Raw genomic sequence first — 25,664 nt, forward strand, 5'->3', positions numbered from 1 at the left:
TACCCCCAGCCTAGGTAAATATTACTCAATTACAAGATGGGTACTCCTGGAATGAGTCAACCACCATCATTTTTAAATGACTGTGGTGATCCAGAAATCCATTGGAAGGATTGGACAAAGCTGTTTGAATCTTACTTGATTGCTATGGGCGGAGAAAGGTTCTCTCCGTTGCGTAAACAGCATATTCTTTTACATAATTTGGGTGTTCATGGACGTAAAGTCTATGAAACTCTACCTGAGCCAGAGTTGGATGAGGAGGATGACGCTGATGTGTACGACATCACTCTGATGAAGTTGGAGCTTCATTTTGGTGACAAGGTCAATGTGGTGCTTGAACGCCACAAATTCTTTAGCCGGGTGCAAGGGAAGGGCGAATCGATTAAGAATTACATAGCTGCCCTTAGAGGACTTACGCAATTGTGTGATTTTGGTGACCTCAATGATTCATTGATTAGAGATCAACTTGTAAGGTGTACAAACAGTGGGAAGGTGCAAGAAAAGTTACTCGCAAAAAACCCTTCCTTGAAGGATGCCATTTCTATTGCACAATCAATTGAGCATACCGCCAAGTGTGTAAGAGAGGTTGTGGCGCCCATTCAGTGTGAAGGGTTTGAAGGGGAGGTGTTTAAAGTGAACAATAGGGAAGGCGTTAAAAGTATACCCACCAGCAAGGAGGGACAGAATTTGAAGTGCTTCAGATGTGGAAGCAATAACCACTTGGCTAACAGTCCATTTTGTTCAGCACGTGGTGTTTTGTGTAAGAAATGCAATAGAAGAGGACACTTGGCCAGAGTATGTAGGGACGGGTTAAATAACACTTCTAGGGTTGTCAATCCCGTTGGGGAAACACAAGCAAGATTCATTTTTCAAGTTAAGGACAGCCAGGAAACAACTAAGCCCAACTATCCCAAATGCGTCATACACATAGACAATAAAGCAATTGAGGTGTATGCGGACTCGTGTTCACCTTTTACGTTAATAAACGTGACAGACTTTGAGAAAGTTCTGGGGTGCAGTAAGAGTATGCTACTTTCTCCCGACATATCTCCTGAGGGGTACACCAGAGACCCCATTCCCCTGGTGGGGATGTTGAGTTGCCACATTGAATTTAAAGGTAGATCCATGGTTGGCAAAGTGTATGTGGTTGAAAGGGGTGCGAACCTTTTGGGATGGCAACACCAGAAGGTACTGGGCATTATCCTAGACCCAAATGACAAGGACCAAGTCATCTTGGTAGACATTCCCACCAACAACAACAATCCCCTACAAGACGTTTTTCCTGACCTGTTTACTGAAAGGTTGGGAAAATTAAAAGATTTTCAACATAAGATTAAAGTGAAGAAAGGCGCCAAACCTGTGGTTCATAGAGTGCGCCCAGTGCCGTTGCGCCTGAGGGAAGTTCTAAAAAATGAGCTGGACAAAATGTGTGACATGGGCGTCATTCAACCCATAGACGCGTCTGAATGGTTGGCCCCCCTTGTCCTAGCTTCAAAAGCCAATGGCAAGGGTATCCGCGTCTGCGTGGACTTGCGCAGCCTCAACGACAACATCTGGGTGGAGAGGTTTCCCCTGCCTAATATAAACGAAATGATGCGCACTATGGGGAAAGGGTGTTTTTTCTCAGTCATTGATTTGTCCATGGCCTACCACCAGGTCGAGTTACACCCTGATTCGAGACCACTTACGGCGTTTTCTTCGCCGTTTGGGGCTACATGTTTGTTAGGATGCCGTTTGGACTTGCATCTGCGGCCTCTATTTCCCAAAAAGTTATGCAACAAGTGTTGGAAGGCATCAAAAACACCCTCTGTTTCCAGGACGATATACTGATGTACGGGGCGACGGAAGAAGAACATGATGCCATTCTAAACACAGTGTGCCAAAGGTTGGCCAGGGCAGGATTAACTGTGAAACTTGACAAATGCAAAATCAAAGTGACCTCGGTTGACTACTTGGGTCACACAATATCGAAAGATGGATTCAAACCAAAATATAGCTTGATTCAAGCCGTAAAGGATGCTCAGAACCCTACAAACAAAGAGGAGCTGAAATAATTACTAGGACTAGTCGCGTACATGTCTAAGTATGTAAAGAATTTAGCTGACCTGTGTGATGAGTTGCGTGAACTGTTAAAAAAAGACAAAGAATTTGTGTGGGAGGAGAGACACAGCAGGGCTGTAAAGTCAATAAAGGAGCGCATCCTAGATTCACCTGCGCTAGGATCATTCGACCCACGCAAGAAAACCTTCCTGACCACGGATGCATCCAACAAAGGTTTGGGTGCGATGCTTTCCCAAAAAGACCAGGGTCAAGATACTATTGTAGCGTTTGCGTCACGGTCCCTCAACTCGGCGGAAAAGAACTATTCGGTCATTGAGAGGGAAGCGTTGGCGTGCTTCTGGGCTGTGAACCATTTTAAGTTTTTCTTGTGGGGGATACAATTTGTCATACACACCGACCACAAGCCTCTGACTTTTATGTGCTCGCCAAAAAGTGTACATAATAATTCTCCACGCATTTCGAAATGGGTTCTGGGCCTACAAAACTACTGTTTCAAAGTGGAGTACCTGCCAGGTCCAGAGAATGTAATCGCTGATTATTTGTCCAGATCACCACTCTTAGAGTATTCTAGAGAGGAACAGTTAGATGCTCCCATTTTATCCTTGCATCTCCCTTCATTGACGAAGGAAGAATGGGACGCAGGTGTGAAGGAAGACAAGGAAATGGGCATCCTCAGACAGTTCATCCTCAATGGTTGGCCTGAGAACCGTTCACAAGTTCCGGAAGTGGTAAACGAGTTTTGGGAGGTGAGGCACGAACTGTCATTAATGTCAGATATGATACATCGAGGGGACAGAGCAGTTCCCCCCAGTAAATTGAGGGACAAGATAATTGACCTGGCCCATGAGGGACATTTGGGTAGGAGCCTCACGAAAAACAAGGTCAGGAACGATTTCTGGTTCCCAAGGATGGACTCCATGATCGAACTCAAAGTCCAGGAATGCAATAGCTGTGCTAATAGCGACAAAAGTAAAGTTACATGTAAAACTCCCTTATCTCCTGTAGAGGTTCCGAAGGTTCCATGGACCAAATTAGCAGTTGACATCATTGGTCCCATGGATGTCCTAGGTACCCAGAAGAGGTTTATGTTCGTTCTAGTAGATTACACTTCCCATTGGGTAAATTTTAAGTTTACTTCACAAACTACCACGAGTAACCTAATCTCATTTTTGAAGAATGTTTTTGTGTATGAAGGCATTCCGGCAAAATTGGTTACCGACAATGGGGTGCAGTTTACCTCTGAGGCCATGAATACATTTTTGGGAGATTTAAACATAAAACACGAAAAAACTGCACTCTATTGTCCTAGAGCTAATGGGCTGGTGGAAAGGACAAATAGGTTAATTAAAGAACACATTCAATTGGCAATCTCCAGTGGGTTCAATGTTGAAGATTCATTGAGAGAGTGCATTTGGGCATACCACACCACTCCCAATCTCATCACAGGAGTGTCTCCCTTTGTTAGCTTAAGAGGAAGGGAACCATGTACCAAAATGAACCCACACTGGTTGAGGGGTGGAAACAAAGTGGTCCAAGATCTTGGGGTGAGTAGAGAGTTGAGATCTCAACATCAACGGAAATACAAAGGTTGGTATGACCAGAGTCATGGGGTCAAAACACAGGAGTACAAGGTTGGTACCACAGTGGTGGTTAAGAAGCCCACACATGTGCAACCAGGTTTAAGCAAGTACCATGCACACCAACGGGTGGTAAAGTATGGAAAGAATGTGGTTCGCCTAGATAATGGTCAGACTTGGAGTAAGGTCAGAGTAGTGGCCTCATCTCAACCTTAAGGAACTGTGTTTTTGGAATTGTGATTTTCTCTATTGTAACGGATGTCTTGTTGTTCCCTATATAAGGAGATGTGTTGTAATCTCATTTACATAGTCATAATGGTACGGTCCACACCCCCTCTCTGCCAGCCTCTGTTGGTATGGCTGCCTGAGAGGTGATGGTAGAATGTTGATAACGTAAGGTTCTAGTGTTCAGGAGAGCGGATGACTGGAATAAACTGAGTTCTTCTCACCTCGTGTCTGATGGCTCATTCCTCATTATAACAGAATCCTAAACATTGGTTAAAGTCACCAGTAGCTACTGTGTATCAGAATTGGTTAGAGTTGTGCATCAATCTTTCATTTGTCAGCACAGGAAGCATAACGTAGCACTCTCTGGGAGTATGCCATTAGATTACCCTCTGAAACACCTATGATGTATCACAGTTTGGCACAGTTACATTTCCAATCTGTCAACCTGGACTATCAAGAGTCTTGCAAGTTCCTGAGTTTACCAAGCAGCTGGACAGTCCAGTATGGCCACATTGTTTGTTACAATAAGATACTGAATATAAATTGAGTAAAGCACCTACATTCTAAAATCTGTATCAACAATAAAATTCAAGTTGTCGGCCATGCCATTTAATGCTTAAACAAGGATATCTTCTTCACTGACATCACACCTGCAATAAGATGACTTTACCTCCTATTCTTTCAGCCGAAGGAAGTCTTGCTTGCGCATGCATCTAACAGTTTCAGAATCTCATCCGGAGCTCTACCTCACATGCAGCTTGCGTGGGATTCTGGAAGTATTTAGAATTTGTTCTGAATATTCAAATTCACCAAAAAGCACTCCTTATCACTCCAAAACGTGTATATTTACCTATTATTAAGCTTATGTTTGCCTGCCGATGGTCAGTCTCAGTTGGTTCTAGTTGTTTACAATGAATTGCTGGGGAATTGGAATACACAGCTTAACAACAACTTCCATGATGTCCTTTGTGTACAGCTTTAGAGTGCAGTTGCCTTTTGTCCACCAGTTGCAATTCTGTTATTTGTCTTATGCAAGTAACCTCTGTGTGTGATTAGGTGCGAGGCATACCAGGGGCCATTCTATTGAGGGTTGAAAGCCAAGATATCTGGAAGGTTGTCTGATGAATAAAAGAAAAGGAAACCACAAAGACCACTGGTTAGGGATTTATGTCTTAGTACTAGAATGACCAGAAACTAGCTCCAGCTCTTCAGCTGATCAAGGGCAGATGTACAAAACTTCTGAATTGCGATTGCCAAATAGCGATTTTATGCGAATCGCTATTTGGTAATTGCAATTCGGCATCTGCACACTGTGGCAGCATGAAACTTGTGACTCACAAACGAGTCGATTTCTTAATTTGGAAATCGCATTTAGCAATTACCATTATTGTGAATGCGGTCGCAATTAGCGAACGCATCACTAATGTGCAAATCTGCTCCCTGGTTCAGGGAGATGACTTCATAAACAGGAAGTGCTGGATCCCAGAAGCCAGGAAAGCAGGCAAAATGAGGCTGGAGAACAGCAGTGCAAATAAAGTGACCTGAGGAGCCCCAAAACAATTATTGCGGCACAAGGCATGGCAAGCCAAGAGCTAGAGAAGGAGGCAGCCTTCTACATGCTATCACGTGCAGGGCAGCCATTGTGGAAAGCCCTGATGCATTCTGGGCCTGCTTTTATACTTTGCACCCTGTTACCACCTAGTTTGAACTGGTGGTTAATTGCATGTGCAAACAGGTCATTTAGCGACTAGTCACTATTTGCGACTGCCTCTGACATCCTGTTTGTGAATTGCTGTTAGGGATTTCTCAATTGTGACTTCCTATTTGCAGTCGCAACAAATACTGACTTGCAAACCTGTCACATCACTCTTTTTGGTTTGCGAATGACTTTCGTAATTTGCAAAAGGCCTTTTTTAGGTCTCGCTGAGCCTAGCGCATGCGCTGGCTCGGAGAGACATTTTGGAGGTGAGTTTTCAAAGTGCTGCTGGCTGTCCTAGCGCTTGCGTTCTCGCGAGCGTGCACACGCGAACTGCTAGCCTTCAGCAGCACTCGAGCGTTAGCGCGTCATTGCGATCACTTTCGCTTTCAGAGCGATCGTGATGACTTTCGCTTTTACTGCCGCGCGGCCAATGCTTGTTTTTCTTTTCGTTCACCTTACTCAACTGTTGGAAGTGTTTTCGCTTTTCTTGGCTCTATGTCTGCAGCAAATTAAATTGTTAGCTTCAGCTCTTCCCTGCCACATTTGTACTTCTAACAATCCGTGGGGAGATTTTAGGAAAAAGTTGAAAAAGCATCAATGTGGAGAGATGCACTGCACCCCGGCATTATCCATTTGGATGAGGAAGTCTGTCCACAATGTGTACCCTGATACTGCAGCCCTCATACTGTACACTCTGGCACTGCAGACGCTTCCACTCCACCCAGTTCCAAGACATTGTAACATAAAACACTGACAACACACACCATGACACGGAAGACCGTCACATGTTGTCTAGCCTGACGCCGCATACAGTGATATAAAATGCTGGAACTGTACACCACAACTGTGTGTACATCAGAGGTGTGTTCAGACCCGTCTCCTGTATATCTACAGGCCTGCTTGCACCTCATACAGCAGCCCTCGCTGAGGACAGCCGGCTCTCCCTTCGGACACAGGGCCAAGGCCTAGGGCAAGATTTTAATTAGTATTTCTTCTTAGACGGTACTGTTTTTTTAAAATCTAAATTGTGGAGCAGAGAGGTCAAACCATGATCTGTCTCCCAACTGCACAGTTTTAAGCTCACATGTCGCTTACAATATCCAGAGGTTGCTTCTTTTTGTAACTGTGCTCTTGTATTCAGAACGTCTGGTATTCAGCCATTTATTAGTTTCCCGCGTTGCAAGTAGATTTTTTTATAGTGTTACTTTAAAGTCCCAATGCATTTCGAGGTGAATGCTTTTCAGGGGCTCACGTAACCAAATACCCATGTACACCTTCTAGTAGCAGGTGGCTCGCATCTGACGCCGTGTTTTACCTCAAAGATGCTCCCCTCGAAGTTACACAACTTTCATGGTGCCACGTGGGGCAGTGGTTTACTGCAGAAAACAAGCATTGCATTTGTCCTTTCATTAAAATCATTAAGGCTAAAATCCCAAGGAATGATGTATTATGTTCTTTATGCTAATTGGAACTGCGATGCCTCATGACAACTTTATTCTTCAGAGTCCCTTCTTCCTAGCTAGTTCGAACCCAGCAACGTCAGCTGTAGCAGCCGTTGTTTCTGGATCAGACGTTCAGCTGAGCCCTAGCTCCTCTAACAGACTAGAGATGTGCAAAATGTACGTAATTTGCTTTCCCATAAGTACGCAAAAGATGGCTGTATTTTAGCATGAAATGCATCCGCACATCAATTTTTGACGCGAGGATGAATTTAGAACAAGAGCACTGCATACAGGCATTCGCTTTCTGTTGCCCCTGTGCGTTCATGCTGAATTCTTACTGCAAATCGCACCATTCTTGGTAAATGTATACCATGAGTGGCATATAATTACGCAAAGTAGCGTAATGCCATAATGTCAGGATGTTTGCGCAACACGGGATTCCCCAAATTACGCCTGTGTAGTTTTGGCTTCATCCAGGCCCAGTGCTTACCTGTTGCATAAACATTCTAAATGCACTTTCATCTCTGCACTATTGCTTCCTAACAACAGACATCACTTGGAAGGAAGGAAAGGAGGAAGGAGGAAAATGTGTGTGTTTTTGTTTTACTTCTTTCTGGCAACTAAATGAAACAGAAGTTGTGCTAATGTTGACAATATATGCAGGTCTGTACTGCATACTTGAATCAACATTGATCACTACTGTTTAAGGACTTGACTGCCCCAACCTGATACTGTCGCAGTTCCGCCAGGCACGCCGGCGTTGATTATGGCCGCACAGTTGATTGCTCATTTGCTGCATTTCAAGATCACCTGTTGACCGACAGTGTCACGTGCAAGGGCATGATGCGTGACACAGCTATTGTTGGGACAGAAAGGCAAGGCTCTGGAATGCATGCGCAGCTGACCCGAGTTTCCCATGTCTGCCCTCCTTTTCTGAGCAAGACTTACCGTCAGCTTACTGGGTTGTGGAAGACTGTCCGTGGCGGCACCAACAGATTCCTGGGCCTGTTTTAGCTGTCGCCGGACATGGAGAGTGTTCTCTATCAGACAATCCCCCTTATCTTTTGTACCCTCCTACTTCCAGCGCTTAAAAGTGGAATCTAGCCTGCCTGGGTGCTGTACCAAAACAATATACAAAATAACAAAACATTATCTATGCATGAGAATAGTGGTGACCCAGACGCAAAAATGACTTGGTTTCATCTGGAATAGCGTCTGATGGAAGTAAGCATATTTTGTGGACAAGCAGCCTTGTTCCACAAACTGAGATCCGTTTTATTCCTAGAGCCTGCTGATATGAGAGGGGTATATATTAAAGGTCTAGGTGGCAGGAAATAACAAGTATTAAAAATGCAATAGGTCTCTCCTTTCAAAGCCATTTGCTTTGCTATACAATACAATTAGCAAAGCAAATGGCTTTAACTCGGTCTCGCCATTGGCACCTTATAAGTGTTTTAGCCATGCAACAGTTGATGTTGTTACACCAAGGACATTGTGCAGCATAACTAAACACTTATAAGGTACCAAAAGCGAGACCTATTGGCTATGCCAATGCTTGTTTAATTTGCAAACCACTTTGCAACCGATTTGCGAGTTGCTATACTTTCACACATCAGGCCCTACATCTTTTGGTTGTGAGAACATCTTTCCTTTGGCTTTACGTATCTTGTTAGACAACATTGGGAACTCTTTTATGACGTCAACCCCAGTATTAGGCACTGTACAAGCAGCTGTACTGAAGAAAGTAAATCGGATAACTCATTGCACGTGCCAGATATCGGAAAGCGTGTGAAAAAAAAAAGGTTTTACACTTTCTTTAACACAAATGCTATTTTTCTGGTGCTGCTATAACTAAAAACACTCAGTAGATCACATTGGAACAAGGGTGAATCATGGGTAAAGGTTTCATGCCTTTGTTCTTTTTTGTGTCTCACTCTGTAGGATGTACCGCTAATGAGTTCCAGTGCAGCAACAAGACCTGTATCGCCATGATCTTTGTGTGCGACGGGGATGACGACTGTGGTGACCGCAGTGATGAAAGAAAGTGCGCCCCGCGTACCTGCAGCCCCAATGACTTCCAGTGTGACAGCAATGTCTGCATCCCACCGCACTGGCTCTGTGACAACCAGCCCGACTGCGAGGACCAATCGGATGAATCCATAGAGCAGTGCGGGCACAAGCTCAAACCCCAGGCCGTTCACGCGTGTTCGGCCCAGGAGTTCAAGTGCGGGAACGGCGAGTGCATCCATCTCAACTGGAAGTGCGATGGTGACGACGACTGCAAAGACAAGACCGACGAGGCAGATTGTCGTGAGTAAAGATTAATATGTTTTTTAAAGGAAATCTGTTATGAGGAATAGGTTATTTTACCACTACCAATCTTCAATGCATTTTCAAAATCAAGCACTAAAGACTAAGAAAAACAACATTTATGATACTTTATTTAGATACGAACAGTGAAAATCCATTAATGCCCTGTGTCCGATTGCAATGTATACTACACATAAATATTAACAGTGAAAATCCATTAATGCCCTGTGTCCGATTGCAATGTATACTACACATAAAACAGTGAACATCCATTAATGCCATGTGCCCGATTGCAGTGTATACTACGCATAAATATTAACAGTGAAAATCCATTAATGCCCTGTGTCCGATTGCAATGTATACTACACATAATTTTTACCCAATGTATAATTGATCCCGTCTAATCAAGGTAAACTGTGGAATGCTGTTTGTGGCCGACAATTCCTGGTGAACAACAGGCACCAGACACATGCTTTGCACCTCCACACACTAGTCAATGACAAATTCCACATACTCACAGGTTAAGAATTCAATTAAAATCATTGAACTCTTTTTTATCGAGGAGAGTTTGCAGCCAGTCATTACTAACACTAAGATACAGCTGTTACAACTACAAATATGTTGCTAAGAAGATGACCTCAGGAGGAGTTGAAGGGACACTAGGACTGAGTCCGATCGGAGGGGTAAAGAAGCGTGGGACCAGACAGCTAGAGCAGGCCAAGACATAATGCTAAAAGATGTGAGCTCCCACCAATATTTGATGTCGCGCCTAAAATATTATTTTGACTCCTAACTTTTGCATCTGCTAATGCAGGTTAAGAGTTGAAAAGTACCTCAAATTCCATCGATTTGGGGAGTTAAAGGACGGGGTTCTAAGGCCCGTGGTCAGTCGAAGGATGGTGACTGACTCTGAGTCTCTAATTAGAAAATCATAGAACGTTCAACGACCTTCCATTTCAGATTTCCATTGTTCCTCATTCCTACCCAGTTGGTCTCCTCCAATGGCTCATGGTGCAGGATACAGGTAGGGACATTGTGTCAGGAATCAAGCGTTCTGATAAGTACATTTTGTATTAATTGTCATGGTTTCATATAGAGTAGAACAGATCTTTGAGGGTCTCAGAGTGCTGAACAGGCAATAGAGGTAATGAAATATAGCCAGAAAAACTGCAATATAATAAAGAGAATGCAGATGTTACAATCCCAATACATAATGTATATTCACCGCAGGTGACTTCCAGAAACTGCACGAACAAGAGGCAATAAAAGTTGTAGCACCAAGTTATACAAGTAAGTTTCCGAAAAAACGGCCAGACTGTCCTTACTGCGTTTACAGAGAAGATGTGTAGTAGTGGAAATCATATCTCCAGGAGGTATACATTTCAGACATAGAAGGAGATAAGGGACAGGAAAGGGAATCACAACTGTGAACCATTAGAGAGCAGAAAAAAGGGTTACAAAAGCGGGCCCATCCGTCGACGGGTTCATCCCACTATACAGACATTGCGCGTTTTGTCCCAAAGACAGTGTCGATTTCATTTTCTGTTCATTTCTCTTCAGTTGAGCAGCTAGCAGATTCAATTAATATCTTGAGGTTTTTACAAAACTATAATTGTTCTTGTAACAAGTATGCCTCTACTCTGGACCTCATTTTGTACATATTTTGTACCATCGCCGGGAATGGCACACCAGATGTGGTTGGTGATCTTGGTTGATATTTCTGCAGATCAGCTAACTTAGTTACTTTGTCTACATTACATTCCTTGACTTTTACCTCATGAACCTTTACTTATTGCCTGAGGGGTCGCAGCCCCCCTCCCCCTGCAGAGGCACCAAGGGGCCTGCGTTATGCCCCTGTGTTTCATTGATTACACGTGAAAAGCATAAACTTCAAAAATGTCCCCAAGTGGTGAGATCCTGAGTTGTCTAAGGTCTATCAGAAGCATAATAGATGCTGGAAAATGCAAAGAGTTCCTACAGCCTGGACGAAGAGCCCTTGTCCTACTCAATAAGGCAAGCTGGAGGATTTCAAGGGTGACTTGAACCTCAATTAGTTAGCCTGCAGCTTATTTAATCAGCTATAGTAAGTCTGCATCGCTCTACAATCAAAGAATAACTACTTTTGCCCCAGTTTTCTGATGGCAAACAGCTTTTTCTCTGCCAGCCCCAAAGTTTAGTTAAGAAGCAGGCACTCTTTAATAACCAGGGAACCAAGCCCCTCACTGTGGACAGCTCAGTGGATTAAACAAAAAAGCATGCAAAACATGTAGTCTTCCAAGCCAGGGTGAAACGCACAGTCCCCCTCTAATCTGGTGTCTTGTTCTGCAGACCTGCAGATGCAACGTTGTTCCCAACACCATATCCTACTGGTTTCCATTGGTGCATACACATGAACTAGCATAGTTGGATCCTGGTGAGTTTATAAGGATTTTGTAAAAGTTTTTGTTCAGCTTAGGGGACACCCTCTGCAGTTGAATGATGCTTGTTGCAGTCGTGATAGTCGGCACTAGGTGCAAAGATTAAGTGTACATATAATATGCAGTCTTATACCTATCCATCTATCCAATTTGCCTCTTTCTCCCTCTGCTATTCTGTTTGTGTCTGCTTGTGTGTGGTCTGATTGTAACTGCTTGTGACTGCAATTGGGCCTGTTTTTGAAATGTCTGAGTGGATCCCGCTCTTTCTGTTGGTTTGAGGACGTGGGTACTTGATTCTTGCTAGCTTGCCCTGGAATCTCTTTAGCAGCCTACCATTCTTAATTTCCCAAAAGCTAAGAGGTCAATATAAAGGTTTTTTCCCTGCAGAGGGATTATAATTTGGCAATTGCAAAGGAAACTGTATAATTATTGTTCTATGGACATAGGCCCAGATTTACTAAAGCATTGTGTTGCCCTTGTGTCGCAAGTTGACACAATGGTAACAGCAATCCTTAAGTCAGATTGGCCAAGCCACCTTGTGTGGACCTGCGTGGCTTGGTAAATCAATAGTAACGCATGGCAGCACAAGTCACTGTCTTGCGTTACTCTGCCCTGGAACGCGTTACTTGGGTGGCGAGTGGGTGTTCCCATGCATTCACCCATGCTCTCTGTGACCATGAATGCCTCTCTGATAACATTGGTGCTGCATAGTTCTAATCTTTGCTGGTAAGACCTTGGCTGTTTGGTTTCACTTGATGGCTTTGTTAACCATAGTATCTCCTTGGACTGCCTGCTAGATTACTGGGCATCTGGGTTCTAGGGCTATCCTTGTTTCACCTTTTCTCTTGCCACACTGGGCTCCTGTCCACCCTTCCTTTTTTCTTTGTACTTAGCCTCCTTTATAATGATGCTTACAGGAGAAACCACTGTTAGAAATAGGGTCTCTAGTTGGCGAAGGTTTATACCCTATCCAAGTAGGGACCACAATCCTAGTCAGGATGAACTAAACACCAACACTAAAAGATAACCTGTGCTCACCCTCTGGTAACTTAGCACAGAGCAGGCAGGCTTATCTAAAGAGGCTATGTGCAAAGTATTTATGCAACGCACACATACAGTAACACAATGAAAACACCACAAAAAGACTGCACAAAGGTTTAGGAAAATAGAGAATAATTTTATAAGAAAATCAAGACCAAGATGACAAGAATCCAATAAGTAGAACCGGAGTTATGAATTTTTAAAGAATAAACCAAAAATAGCGCTTAGAAGTCAAGGTTTCCAAAAGGTGCTCATGGCTAGAGTGATCACTTTTTTAAAAATAAGTGAGCTGAAGGCATTTTCACACCTCTTATGGGTCTATGATATGCTGGTCCCCCTGAGGAACTTACATGCAGTGCAGCAGTTGGGTGCTCGCCTTCCTTGATAATTAGAAGTCACAATATTGAAAAGCCTATTTTTTGGAAAGATCTGTATGACTGGAAGCCCTTTCATTAGAATTTTGCATAGTAGGTAGCTTTTTTAAGGTCCTACGGCAATAGTATGATGGGCGTACTGTATTCATTATGCATTCAACAGCTTTATTCACACTTTAGTTAGGACACTGCTACTATTGAACAGCTGTACATGTCAAAAACATAGGAATAGCAGTAACAGTGCATTACAATATTTATGATTGACGTACATGTCTGGAGTTCATTGTGCCACTTAAAATTGGATCTACAGACTAGTGGTCAGCTTTAGAGGTAGGTGAATGGGTTACGTTGTCACATTGTGGGGAATATCCCATCTGCCTTATTACAAGTGCATTACTATATAATGTATGTGAAATACGTCAGAAGTGATATCTATCATGCTCGTGCTGGAGTACCCATTTATCAAACTGAAATCAGGCTCTAGGATTGCAAAAGCAGTATTTGGAGTAGGCGGGTTGCATTGATCCGAATTACCATTCTAAAAACAGTAAATCTGCAAATCAGAAAAAATGTCAAGATTTTAGAGGAATGCTGGCGGACTGCAAAATACATAGGTTCATATTGAGGTCTGGGGGACTTCCCTTTAAATCTATGGCAGGCAGATGGGCAGGTCTGAGCCTGAAGCAATGTCCTGGAAGGAAGAGACTCGGGATTTAAGTCGTGTATTTTTTTGTTGCTGTAAATCACTGAAAATGTACATTGAAAGCTCCTTGGTTCAATATTTATTAACAACAAGGCAACTACATTGACAGATGCATTGTGGTTCTTCATGGCTTCTGTGGAATCATCTGATGGTTACAGTATTTTTTAAATTGTATTGAATCTGTAATTTTAGAAAGGTTTTTTACCTTTATTTCTTTTCTTTTGTATGTGTCACTGTTTTGTTGATCGTTATAGAAGTCATGAAGTGCATAAACTGAAACATTGTGCCTAGATTCCTCATGCTGCTTGCCTTGTTCATTTATACCTGAAACATCTCTCATTTCGCTCCATTACCACTGCTGTTTTGCTCCCCTCCTTCCTCGCTTCCACTTTCCAGCAAGGTGGCTAAAAGTGACTAACAACTTCTGTTCCATTATGTACAAGGTCATCCCATTCACCAGGTTCCCTCCACATTCCCTCTGCTTTGTTCTCCTTTCCATGCTGTCATGATCCGGTATTTGAGTTGCCATGGGAGCAACCAACATTGCTCGTGTCTTGAGGTCTGTGTCGATGGGTGGCCACGGCAAATGGTCTACATGTATGCACCCCATTAGCTCTGTGTGCATAAGTGTCAGTATGTGACCTGCAGAGTTTTATGAATGTGCCATCTATGTCAATGTCTTTGTGTACACTGAGTGCCTGTGTGCATGCACTATACAAAGCCGAACCTATTTGTTTTTCCATTATTTATTAGAATTATAATGACTTTTAGTGCATTTGTGTTAAGTGGAAAATGTCAATGCTATTTTGAATTTCAGAAAAATGATTTCTAATTGTATCATTATGTCATATGCACAGCATGTTCGAATCTTTAGTCTATTCGTTGTATCCTTCTTGAGGAGTACACATACTGACTTCTTTTGAAGGTGCCTAGGATAAAATATCTTTCTGGAGCCTTGAAAGGAAATTTCCCATCAGTCGTAGGCTGGCTTAATGTTTATCAAAGTTCTTCCATATGGACAGTATGCCCTCTACAGACTGCGGATCAGATCATGGCCGAGTGGGAGCCTCTTTTCACTTCTCTGTGCCTCCAGGGAATGTTGGGCAATGCTCGGAAACACACTAATAGTCATCTAAAAATACAAGACATATCACCCAGAATAGTGGCTCCCAAACGTTTTAGAACCACAGCCCACATTTTAGAACGACAAACTTCCGCGACCTACCTTTAATGGACATGAGGCGGGGTGATTTTGAGTGTAACTAAAGCTTCCTGTGAGAACGCACTGTCGTTTACTGACAGCACATTTTCTATTGAAATGACCACTAAATATGCACAGATGCACAGCTTTACTTATACAACTATATAGCATACATTACTAAATAATGTTTGGAAATGGTGTTTCTGTGGTTATTTATCATTTGTACATCACCAAAAGTGACTTTGTTTTGATCCCATTACATTTTTGTTTCCAGCACACTTCAGAATTACAAAACATTTAATTAATTTTTGCTTTCCTAATTGCTGAATGAATACATTTAATTTACAGGTATTTACATTTTGTTGTGTGTTTAAAAAAAATAAAACAACATCCTAAGATTGCAACATGCCACTTTAAAAATCCTGTAACTTTGCAGTCAGAGAAATAAAGGTAAACACCAGACCAGTGTTAAAAGAATAAGCAGCAACTTGTGAGGCGACAAAGCATGACATTTGACCTCTGTCTTGTTGCCCTACAAATGTAACAAGATAAGCAGAGTTTAAAGATATCATTATTTATTGCTCTGATTTTCCCGAATCACCTAAAATCCGTTCCTGACCCACAGTTTGTGAAACGCTAACCTCGAATGTGGCCTTCATTTTAGGTATGTAATGTGCGACTCAAGTTAGGTCTGATTTTTTTTTTTTTCTTCAGTTTCCTTTTTGAATGCTATGCATAGTCAGGCGGTGCCTGATGTACTCTGCAGGTGTCTGTCTCTGGGTGAAATCCCCTTGCTGCTGGCAGAACTAAAACCCAAGACAAACTGCTAGAGTCCAGGAAAGATCTAAAAACCTGGCTTTTTTCCAGATAATTCTGCCATTTTCTGGATCTTCCCAGCCTGTCTGGTTCTGCCTAGCGCCTAGATACCCCACGGGTGATTGTCGCGCTTTATAAATTCTGTTTTCATTTCATTTCATTCAGAGATGAAAGCAGACCCTGCACCAATGCAGGTGGTGGAGTTTCCCAACGCTTGATTTGTGCGTCTGGAAAATGTACACGGCACCAAGGGGGGTTGCACAGCAACTGGTCTGTGGTCATTCCATGGTGGACAGGTTATTCATGTTTTAGTTCTTCAGTCCCTTATCTCTTTCTCATAGGTGAGGTGTCCAGATGTTCAGGAAGCATTTGCAATATATATCATATTGTGTCATTAATGCCCTTGGTCGTTGCCACAGCGTTTTTCAAGACTCCTCTTAATATGGAGGCACTGAGAGAAATGAACGTGGTGTTCCTTCAACAGTGTCTGAGAAGAGCAAGCCATAATAGGGTCCTGCTTAATTTATTCCCTCTCGCCCACTTGACAATCCAGGAGGCGCGGACAAGAACATTTTCTTTCACATCCCAATTTATGAGGCTTTTAAAGCTGTTACTTATATTAGCTGTGGCTTTTCTCACTTTCTTATTGATTGCAGGGACTCGGTGCACATTCGGTCAGCTATAAACACCGGAGACAAAACTGAAATACAGAACAAATATTGCATTTCCAATTGTATCTATTCCTATTTCATTTTTAAAAAATGTGGCTAAAGAAGCACTTTAATGTACGATCGTGTGAGCTGCCATCATACATTACAAGTTGGTCAACCTGAAAAATATATGGGTTTTAATAACATATTTTTATAAATATTATTTTTACAAACACAGAAATATTTCAATGAGCAGCTGACACCTGTTTCTACTGTCACACTCGGACTTCATCAAAGCCTCAAAATTGAACATATCAAATATTTACAATTGTTATAATACAAGGTATTTTGATTTACAGAACAGATTAAAAAGCTATTGCTAAAAGCTACCCCAAGAAAGCACCAGAAATGACCCAATGACCTTATCGTGTTAGAATGGAAGGGACCTGTTCATGGACCGCCCAAGTGGGTGGTTAGAAAGCGAAAGGCAGCTGAGAATTACAGTAAGGGGTAATGGACAGAAACAACTCTCAAGCTGTATTCATAATCACATTAGCAGGTCATTGAGTGTTCCTGTGGAGACCAAATATGATCACACGTAAAGGCAACATAGTGTTAAAGTTTTAGAAAGCAGCGGTAAGAGTGGTCGTGCCCACTAGCTTTGTGTGCAAGCAACATGGCGCACAGGCGACTTACGTAACACTGATCTAAGTTTTTTGGCATCTTTCGTTCAAAGAAATATTGAATGTACCCTAGCACATTAGTCCTTCAAAATGTTTTTTTCTTTAATTCTCCATAGCAATAGATAATCAGTGAAACAAAGTGTATAGCGGTCAAATCGTGATCACACAGTTAAAGATAAATGAAAGCCTTTGTACACAATTATGCAAACGACCAAAGACCAACAACAAAGAGGGGGATCCCGTATTGGGAATTTGAGTCATTGGCTTGTGCTCTCATGTGGACGATTGCCTGGCTGTTGACCTATTGCTGCTTGTTCCGGATGAGTTTATCACGACAACTCCTATTTTGGAGGCCCCTATCTGTATTTATGTTGTGCCACTCATGCTTCCTATTTCTGCTTGCTCCAGACTCTGTTTTTGTTTTCTCTCTTTGTAGGCATATATATATGTTACGTGTTTCTTTCACAGTTTTAGAGGTTGTGCTCATTATAACCTTCCACACTCTTCCACACTCCCTCTTCTGCATTGTGTTCTCCTTGGTGAACCTTTTAATTCCTTAAGGGTTTCTCTTTTTTCAATTAATTATCTATTCATCACCTTCAAATGCCTAGTCAGTGTTTACTACATTGCTTTATTCGACATTTCTTGTCCTTTCTTCTCTTGTGACTGTGATGTTACAAATTCTCTGGTTTTCATTGCAGCTGACTTGGTTGTTGTGACATTGAATGGGTGCTCCCAAAGCTAAAGGCATTCTTGTGTTACATGTATTGTATGTAATAAGGCACTTATTGATCACTCATATATGTGATCACACGCCTTGGTGGATTGTTGTTCCCAGATCATATCCTGAGCAGGTATTTGTGGATCAATGGTCTTCATTTCTAACTGATAATTTTATGATCTATATGATACAAGATAAGCTGTGGGGTAATAACAAGCACAGTATGGAAGCAGTTTTTATGCCTCGATGGTACTACCTGGATGCTAACGTTCCACGGGAAGCTCTGATAACTGAATATTCCAGAATACCACAAAAGCAGGCAGGCTATGCTCCAAGAATCCACCCGCCTTCACCGGGATCTAGATCACTTGAAATTTAGTTGGGCACTTAAAGCGTTATTTTCAGCAACGTTAGGGGAAAGTCCTAGGAAAATATGATTTTGGTTAGTTATGAAATGTTATTATAGTTTGCAAAGTATACCTATGCCATATTGACCTCTTGGTGTGCCCCGCGAGAATCGCAGCTTTTGAATAACCAAGTGCCTTAGTTTGGAAGTGGCCATGTTTTGAGAAGCTTCTTGATGAGTTATTGTGTTCAGGTGTCTGATTATCAAAGTTTATGCATTCCAAAGGCATGGGCAATAGACTGGAGCACTCTTCCCCTTGTGATATCTACTATGACTGTCCCCGTCTATTCTTTCACGTGCCTGGCCTTCTGCATTACTCGCAAGAGCTGTTGGAATATAAGCATTGTTTCCAGAAACATATGCTTGGCTGCATTACAATCAAATTGTGAGTCTTTTAATGGTTTTAATAGCATTTGCTAGCACTGTGGGTCTTGTCTTTAATGTTTAGAAGACTTTAAAAGTAATAAAAGCATTGTGACGCGACTGTGTTGATTGCTGCTTCGAGAAATCCCAGCGATCCAGGATGCCTCATTGGACACCACAAGATGGCCGTTTCTATTCAAATGATGTACATAAGCCCGCATCTGAAACCATTTCCTAGTATATTATTTCAGCTGTGCAGATAAATAAGCATTGCTAATTCCACGACTGTGCTCACTCATCCTTGTTGCGCCAATTTAATATTTATGTGGAAAAACTACCTTTGCATGTCCCTAAGATCTATAAATTGACAATGCCTCACAAATGCTATAAAAATGAAAACCTATAAGGAATTCAAGCCCGAGGGCAATTACTTCACAGAAATGCACAGAGTTTTACCTCTGCTTTCTGTGATGTCAGCTGCATGTGAAGGGGCTCTATATAGAAACTGTTCCACCTCCCAAGGAAGAGCTTTTGAAACAGGAAGTTACTTGTACAGGTTAGGTAATCCCATTCATCAACTCTTCAAAATCTACCAAGTACTACAAATAAATAACAGGTATAAACATCTCGGATATTAAACCATGAATGTAACTGTTGAGGTTTCTAAACCTATTTCACAAAGTCTGGATCTAGATTTTCAGGATACTAACATGACATAAATGTACATACAATGAATTGCAATGGAACTCATTTACATAGTCACAGAGTATCTTGAAAATTCCGCATGCATATGGCCATTTCGGACAAATGTGCCTTTAAGAGTTTAGTAAGGCCAAATGATTACACCTGCCCAGCTGCTCTCCTAACCATGCTTAATCTGCTTGTAACCAGCCTTTGCATTGGCATCCAGAAAATATTACTTTCGCAAGCCATCGAATTACACTATATAGCATATCAATCGGAGACCTGGCCATTCGAAACATATCAAGCGCTATGTCCTAGTAAAGTCAGTCTATCTCAACAAGTGTCCTTATTGTCACTCACCTTCAGTATCTTATATCACCAAATACATGTCTTAGATGCTCATGAAGGTTAGGAATCTAGGCGTCATATTTGACGATAGACTAACTTTTCTTCCTCATGCCAATTCGGTAGTCTCAGCTGCATTTTATAAACTACGCATGATAAAAAAAATACTACCATTTCTTTCCCTGACATCAGGAAAAACTCTGGTTAGCACTCTATGTCTACCATTGATTACTGCAAAGGGCTTCTCCTGAATGCCCAAAATAAGGTTATTCATAAGCTGCAAACTATTCAGAATGCAGCTGCCAGGATGCTTTCGGGAACCCCTAAATATAAGCCTATATCACATGTTATTTAGAAATTTCACTGGCTCCCTGTGAAGAGTCGTATAATGTTTAAGGCCTTGTGCATCGCATACAAGACATCTCGCAACACAGGGCCTCAATTTCTGATTAGAGATTTAGCAGCCTATATTCCAGCCCGGGCTCTTTGCTCATCTACAGCATCCCTGTTCACAGTGCCACGCACTTAAACTGCCTCTTGGGGCGATAAACATTTCATTGTTGCAACTTCTAAACTTTGGAACTCACTCCTATTACAGATCAGATCATCCCAATCCTTATTAACCTTTAGGAAAATGACGAAAACATGGCTGTTCACACAATAAGTCTCCTTGGTATAAGTTTCAAGCTGCCGTCCTTAGCGCCGAGACACCCATGGGTATTTGAGCGCTTTATAAATCTCATAAACATAAACATGAAATTAAAAGATTCTGTCGTAGTTGAGATTAAAACTATTTTAGCGGCAGAGGAAACAGGTATAGGATGGAGCAGGACTCTCCCAACAGTTTGATCGCAAGCTAGCAATAACTCGTAGCCTACCTTGGAATAGCTCGCCGCTTGTCACCCCATTTCTGGAAACGGAGCTGTGGGACCAAGAAAGGTGACTGTAGGAACAACATGAAACATTCTCTCCTCTGCAGTAAAATGCAAATTGTTGATAAGGAGCCTTAAATAAACTAGAATATGTGGCTCACAACAGAGCACATTGTTTAAAAACCTTCACCTTGAAAAAATATAGCATCCCTGCCTCCATGATGGCGGTAAAATATTTGGAGTCGAGTTGCACTGCGTTGAAATTTTCATTTTCTTTCTTTGTTTCTCCCTTTCTCTTTCTTTCATTCTTTTTCTTTCTTTCATCCCTTTTTTCTTTTTCTCTTAGTTTCTTTTACCTCTCCCTTTTCTTTATTTTTTGTGTCTTACTTTCATCTCTCATTCTTTTTCTGATACTTTGTTTGCATTCTTTAACTTTTTTCTCCTGAATTTTCTTTTTCTTTATTTTCCTTTCCCTCTCTTAATCTATCTCTGTTGCTTTCTTTCACACTGGATTTTCCTTTGCTTTTTCGTTCTATCCTTTCATTTCTTCCATCTTCCCTTTTTTGTGCCTTTTCTACTCTTTTCCCATTTCTTTCTTCCCCTTTTATGTTGTGTTCCTTCTTTCCCGTTGTTTTTTATGTTACTCATTTTTATATTCCTTTTCTTTTTTGTTCCTCCTATAATTTTCTTCTCCCTTTTTTCTTTCTCTGTTCATTCTCTCCTTGTTTCCTGTTCCTTCTTTCTTTTATTTCTTTGTTCCTCGTTCTACCCTTCCTTCTTTACTTTCTTGCTCCTTCCTTCCAATCCTTCCTTCCTTTCACTCCTTCTTTCCTCTGCTTTCTTGATTCCTTCTTCACCTTCCATCTCTAATTAATACCCTCCCTTCCTTTTTCTCTGCCTCATCACTTCATTCTTTCCTTTCATTCTTTCTAGTTTCTTTTTTCATAATTCCCTTTTCTCTCTTTCTTCAAGTTATTTCTCTTTCCTTCTTAATCTCATTTCTCTCGCTCTATTTTCTCTTTTTCTTTCTTCCTCCTTGTTTCTTTAGAAGTACTTAACTTCCTAAAGCAATTCATTAATTTGTTTCATCTTTGCCTCAGATGTATACTTATGGGAATGGAGATGGCTGCAATGGTATGTGTACTTGTAGAGAACTATGAAGTGTGCTCTTAATCTTAATCATTAAGGTAGTACCAGTATCTGGACACCAATGAATAGATTATAGGGCAATTAGAAAATAGAAGGTTTTCTGGTCCTTGCTCTCACAATATGGATAGTGTTGTTCCATGTATTGCATGACTAAGACAAAAAAACAATTGAGACACTTCTCAGAGATGATTCACAAAGAAGGTTAAAGGAGCAACACTGGTTCTTGCAGACCACATTGCTCCACAATCTTTCCCGGACAGCCCTTCTGTTATTAGGCAGTGTGCTTTCTGAATATAGGGGCAGTGTTTAGGTGGCTTGATCGTTTTTGTGCGGTGATCTAATCCACTTACCAGGCAGTAGTTCAGGACTTTTGTCATAGAGCAGAAGTATCTATCACAATTGAAAAGGTTTGAGACACCTGTGATGGAGATTAGTTTGTGATAAACAAGACATTTGATATGATTTTGTCTACTCCTGTTAGTATATAGGTCTGTGGCTCTGTTACCCTACATCCTCTGTTGTAAGAAGTTTCCAATTAAATCAAAAGAACTTGAGATAGGATGGGTTTCACTTAGAGATTTTTATCTTCAGATATTTGTACCTGCCATGTTTTCCTCTTTCGGGATGTTTTCCTATTCAGTCACCAATCTCACTGGTATACTAAGAGCCTTCCTTGTAATATGGAGTGGCTCAGATATCTTGCCCATGAGAATCCGCAAATCACACTCGCCCCTTCCTATCTCCCCCAAACCAAGAACAACTTTGTGTTTGCAAAATGTTATCCGTGACCTGTTCAAACCATAATCACCACAAGCAGGCACTCACATTCACTTTCACAGCCATCCACCCACCCACTCATAAATCTTTACACGTATACCTACGGGTTCAGAACCACAAACACTACTGTATCCTTCAGTAAATTTTCTATGAGGGAGCGCTGCATCAGAGAGTAAATGTTGCTTCGGTTACTTTGCCAACAAGAACATTAATGTAATATATAGCATTTGGAACACCTCAGATTTTCATTATGCCATTTTGCGCAAATGTTTATATCCAACATGGGAGAAGTTCATCTGTGTTACAGCTGTCTTTCCTTTCATTTGTATTTATGTATTTATCTACTGAGTGCACCATATCACCTTTTAAAAAGACTTGGAAACATTGTCACTCTGTGTTTAGTGGCTTTGCATAGGTCTTAAAATGCTAGTGGAGGCTTTTGACGTTTCATTTTAAATCTACAGGAAGGTACAGCAAATATGTTTTATTTTCTCACTGACCTCATTTATTTGAGTCGTCTCTTTCATGTTTAGGGCTTAGGGGTTGATTGTGAACATGAGGTGAAAGGATGGGCAAACCTCCTGTTGCCAAAAGCACCTCTCCTCTTCCTTACCATTTTCTTTTATCTCTTACTTTTGTCAGTGAAAATGGGTAAGGCTGAAAGTTTTAACTAATTTTAATGTCTGTAGGAATTTGCGGGGATGCTATACTCAGTCTTCTCACAGGACCCCTTCCTGCTCTTCTTTATTCCCCTGAACATGTCTTCTTCTTCTACAGGTTGCTGTGAGAAGTTTGAGTTGACCGTAATCGAGTGGTACCCCTTCCTCCCGAGTTGTCCCTAACTTTCGTTTGTACCTAGCTCACAGACCCAGGGTAAAAGTGAACCTGTTAATGGTGTCTGAAGAGGCCTTGAAAGATCCATTAATAGATTTTACTAAATTTCTTTAAAATTGCGATGAAAACTACAAAATAGACGTTTTTGCACTGAAAAACCCCTAAGTCTTTTAAGAGGACAAACACAGCTTTGTGGTAGCTCTGCTGAATTACTTCAAAAAGGAGCAAGGCTGTCTGGCGGGTCGTCTATGACAGGTGATCATGGTCAGCCTATTACTTCTGGAGAGCACCAACTTCCTCTCTTCTCCGGGTTTATTATAGTGACAAATGGGGATTATTTTGTGAACCCAAACCTTGCCTCATTGCAGTGCTGTGGGTGAGTGGAGTTAATTGAGAGGAGTCCTAATCAGCCCAAGCCTAACCCCCAACAGCCTATCATACCTGTTTAGTAAATGGTCAGCAGCCCAGGTTTGCATTGCACCATGGCTGTTTTGTTCTGAGAGGCAGGTCTTCTCTGATCCTGTGTCTACACAAATGAGTACCTCTCTGCTGATCACAATGCTGCTCAAACACTAAGGTTGAACATTGTAACCTGCAGATATGAACACTACATGGGCTCAGAAACTGTATGCACCTGAAAAGTATGATTAGATATCTGAACAGATTTTGTGCATCTTGAGAGCCCGTTTTCCTCTGTAGACTGTGATGTCTTGTTGCCCATAGCTCCTTCTTCTGAGCTCTGCTCAACACACCCTGATCTTCTGCTGTAGCTGTCAGAGTCTCAATCCTGCCTCTCCAATAAGAGAGTGAAGGGCTTTCCTTTGGTTTTACTCTTTTTTGCCTCTAACGTTTTAATGAAGAACACTCAAATCTTTTGCTGTTTTGACATCAGACTGACCACTGGCTACATAACGTTTGCTTGCTGTGACACTGGATTCAAGCTGGCCTGTCTTTTGAGGGGTGATACCCCAAAACCAGCCCAGGGTGCTAATTTCCGGTCGAGGGAGGACCTGGCCTGGCGGTTCGGGCTGGACTGTTCCCAAGGGGAGCAGGATCAAGACTGATTTGCATATGGCTGTGTCCAAACTGGGATGGCGAACTGAGCTAAAGAACAATGGATTTAAGCCAAATCTCTTGACTGGGGGTGAGTGTTTCAAAAAAGTTTCAGCACTCCATCTTGTTGGGTTTACCATAGATTTATTGCTTTCTTAACAGTTCATCAATCTCATTCATCTAGGAATTTGCAGTCCTTCAATCTCTACAGCTCCTTGTGGGCTGGTGAGGTGCAGACTTGTGCCTCCCACTCCAGCTTCATGAGGTCATGCTATCACTCCCCTGAGCATGTTGCTGTGGACCCAAATTAAATCATTGTTACTGATTAGGTGTGTATTACACTTTGCTTAGCTGTGACTTATTGGCAACATTTCAGGAGTAAACCAAACCTACTCGTGCAAAACAAATGTGAATCAGAGGGTACAGGAGCAAATGCTATAGAGCCCACCACTAAATTTGCATCCGCTCAGAACTACTAAGTAAGGATACATTCCCTACCAAAACACTATGGGCCTCATTACGATGTTGGGCAGAAAGCCTCCGACCAACGGTCAGAGACTTTCCGCCCAACATGGTAGGTTTACAGTCCAACCACTGTATTAGGATGATGGTGGTCGGAGTTAAACCTTTAAGGGGATTCTGATGTGGTTCCAACAGGCTCAGAGAGCCCGTCGGTGTGTCAGAAAGACAGCATAATCCCTTAATGACAGCAGTTCCGCCGTGGGGATTATGATTTCGGTTTCCGACAGCCATTCCATGTCGGCCTTTCCGACATGGAAAGGCTGTCAGAAAGCACATTGGGGGCCCCTAGCAGGACCCTCTTCCCCTCTGGCCCTCCAAAATGGGGCCTGGGGGGCACCTATGGTGCTCCCCTAAACATACCTGCACCGTGTGGCAGGCACCAAATGGTGCCTGCCACACGGTTCAGGGATGTTCACAAACCTCCATTTTTCAATGGAAGCTTGTGTTGCGGGCCTTTTCCGTCCGCCGTACAAGCTTCCATTGGAAAAAGGACGTATGCGCTCGAAACCTCCGGCCTAAGGTCGGGTGGTTCCAAACCTCAACGGTGTTGGACATCGTAATCAGGCCTTATATGCTGAGGGCAATCATTGCTGTGCTCTCTGACGGTTACTAACTGCATGTCATTCTTCAGGTTATTTAGTTTTCCAATACTGAAAAAAGCATTAGTAAGTGAGACTGTTTCAAACACAGTAATCTGGTGACTTTGGTTTCCTTCAAACTCTGTGCTTCTTTTCTGATA

The 25,664-nt window shown here is 42.1% G+C and overlaps 1 protein-coding gene across 3 annotated transcripts in view; it reads left to right on the plus strand.

Moving 5' to 3' along the window:
- LRP8 (LDL receptor related protein 8) overlaps nt 1-25,664 on the plus strand; it is a 1,041,819-nt gene that overhangs the window by 685,220 nt on the left and 330,935 nt on the right. For all 3 annotated transcript variants that reach the window (XM_085602589.1, XM_085602587.1, XM_085602588.1), the window contains one exon: nt 8,946-9,314. In XM_085602589.1, the coding sequence (XP_085458715.1) occupies nt 8,946-9,314 (369 nt within the window). The remainder of the gene's footprint in view (nt 1-8,945; nt 9,315-25,664) is intronic.

This window comes from Triturus cristatus, chromosome 4_2 (genome assembly GCF_964204655.1).
Source record: "Triturus cristatus chromosome 4_2, aTriCri1.1, whole genome shotgun sequence".
In the NCBI taxonomy this organism is placed as follows: Eukaryota; Metazoa; Chordata; class Amphibia; order Caudata; family Salamandridae; genus Triturus; species Triturus cristatus.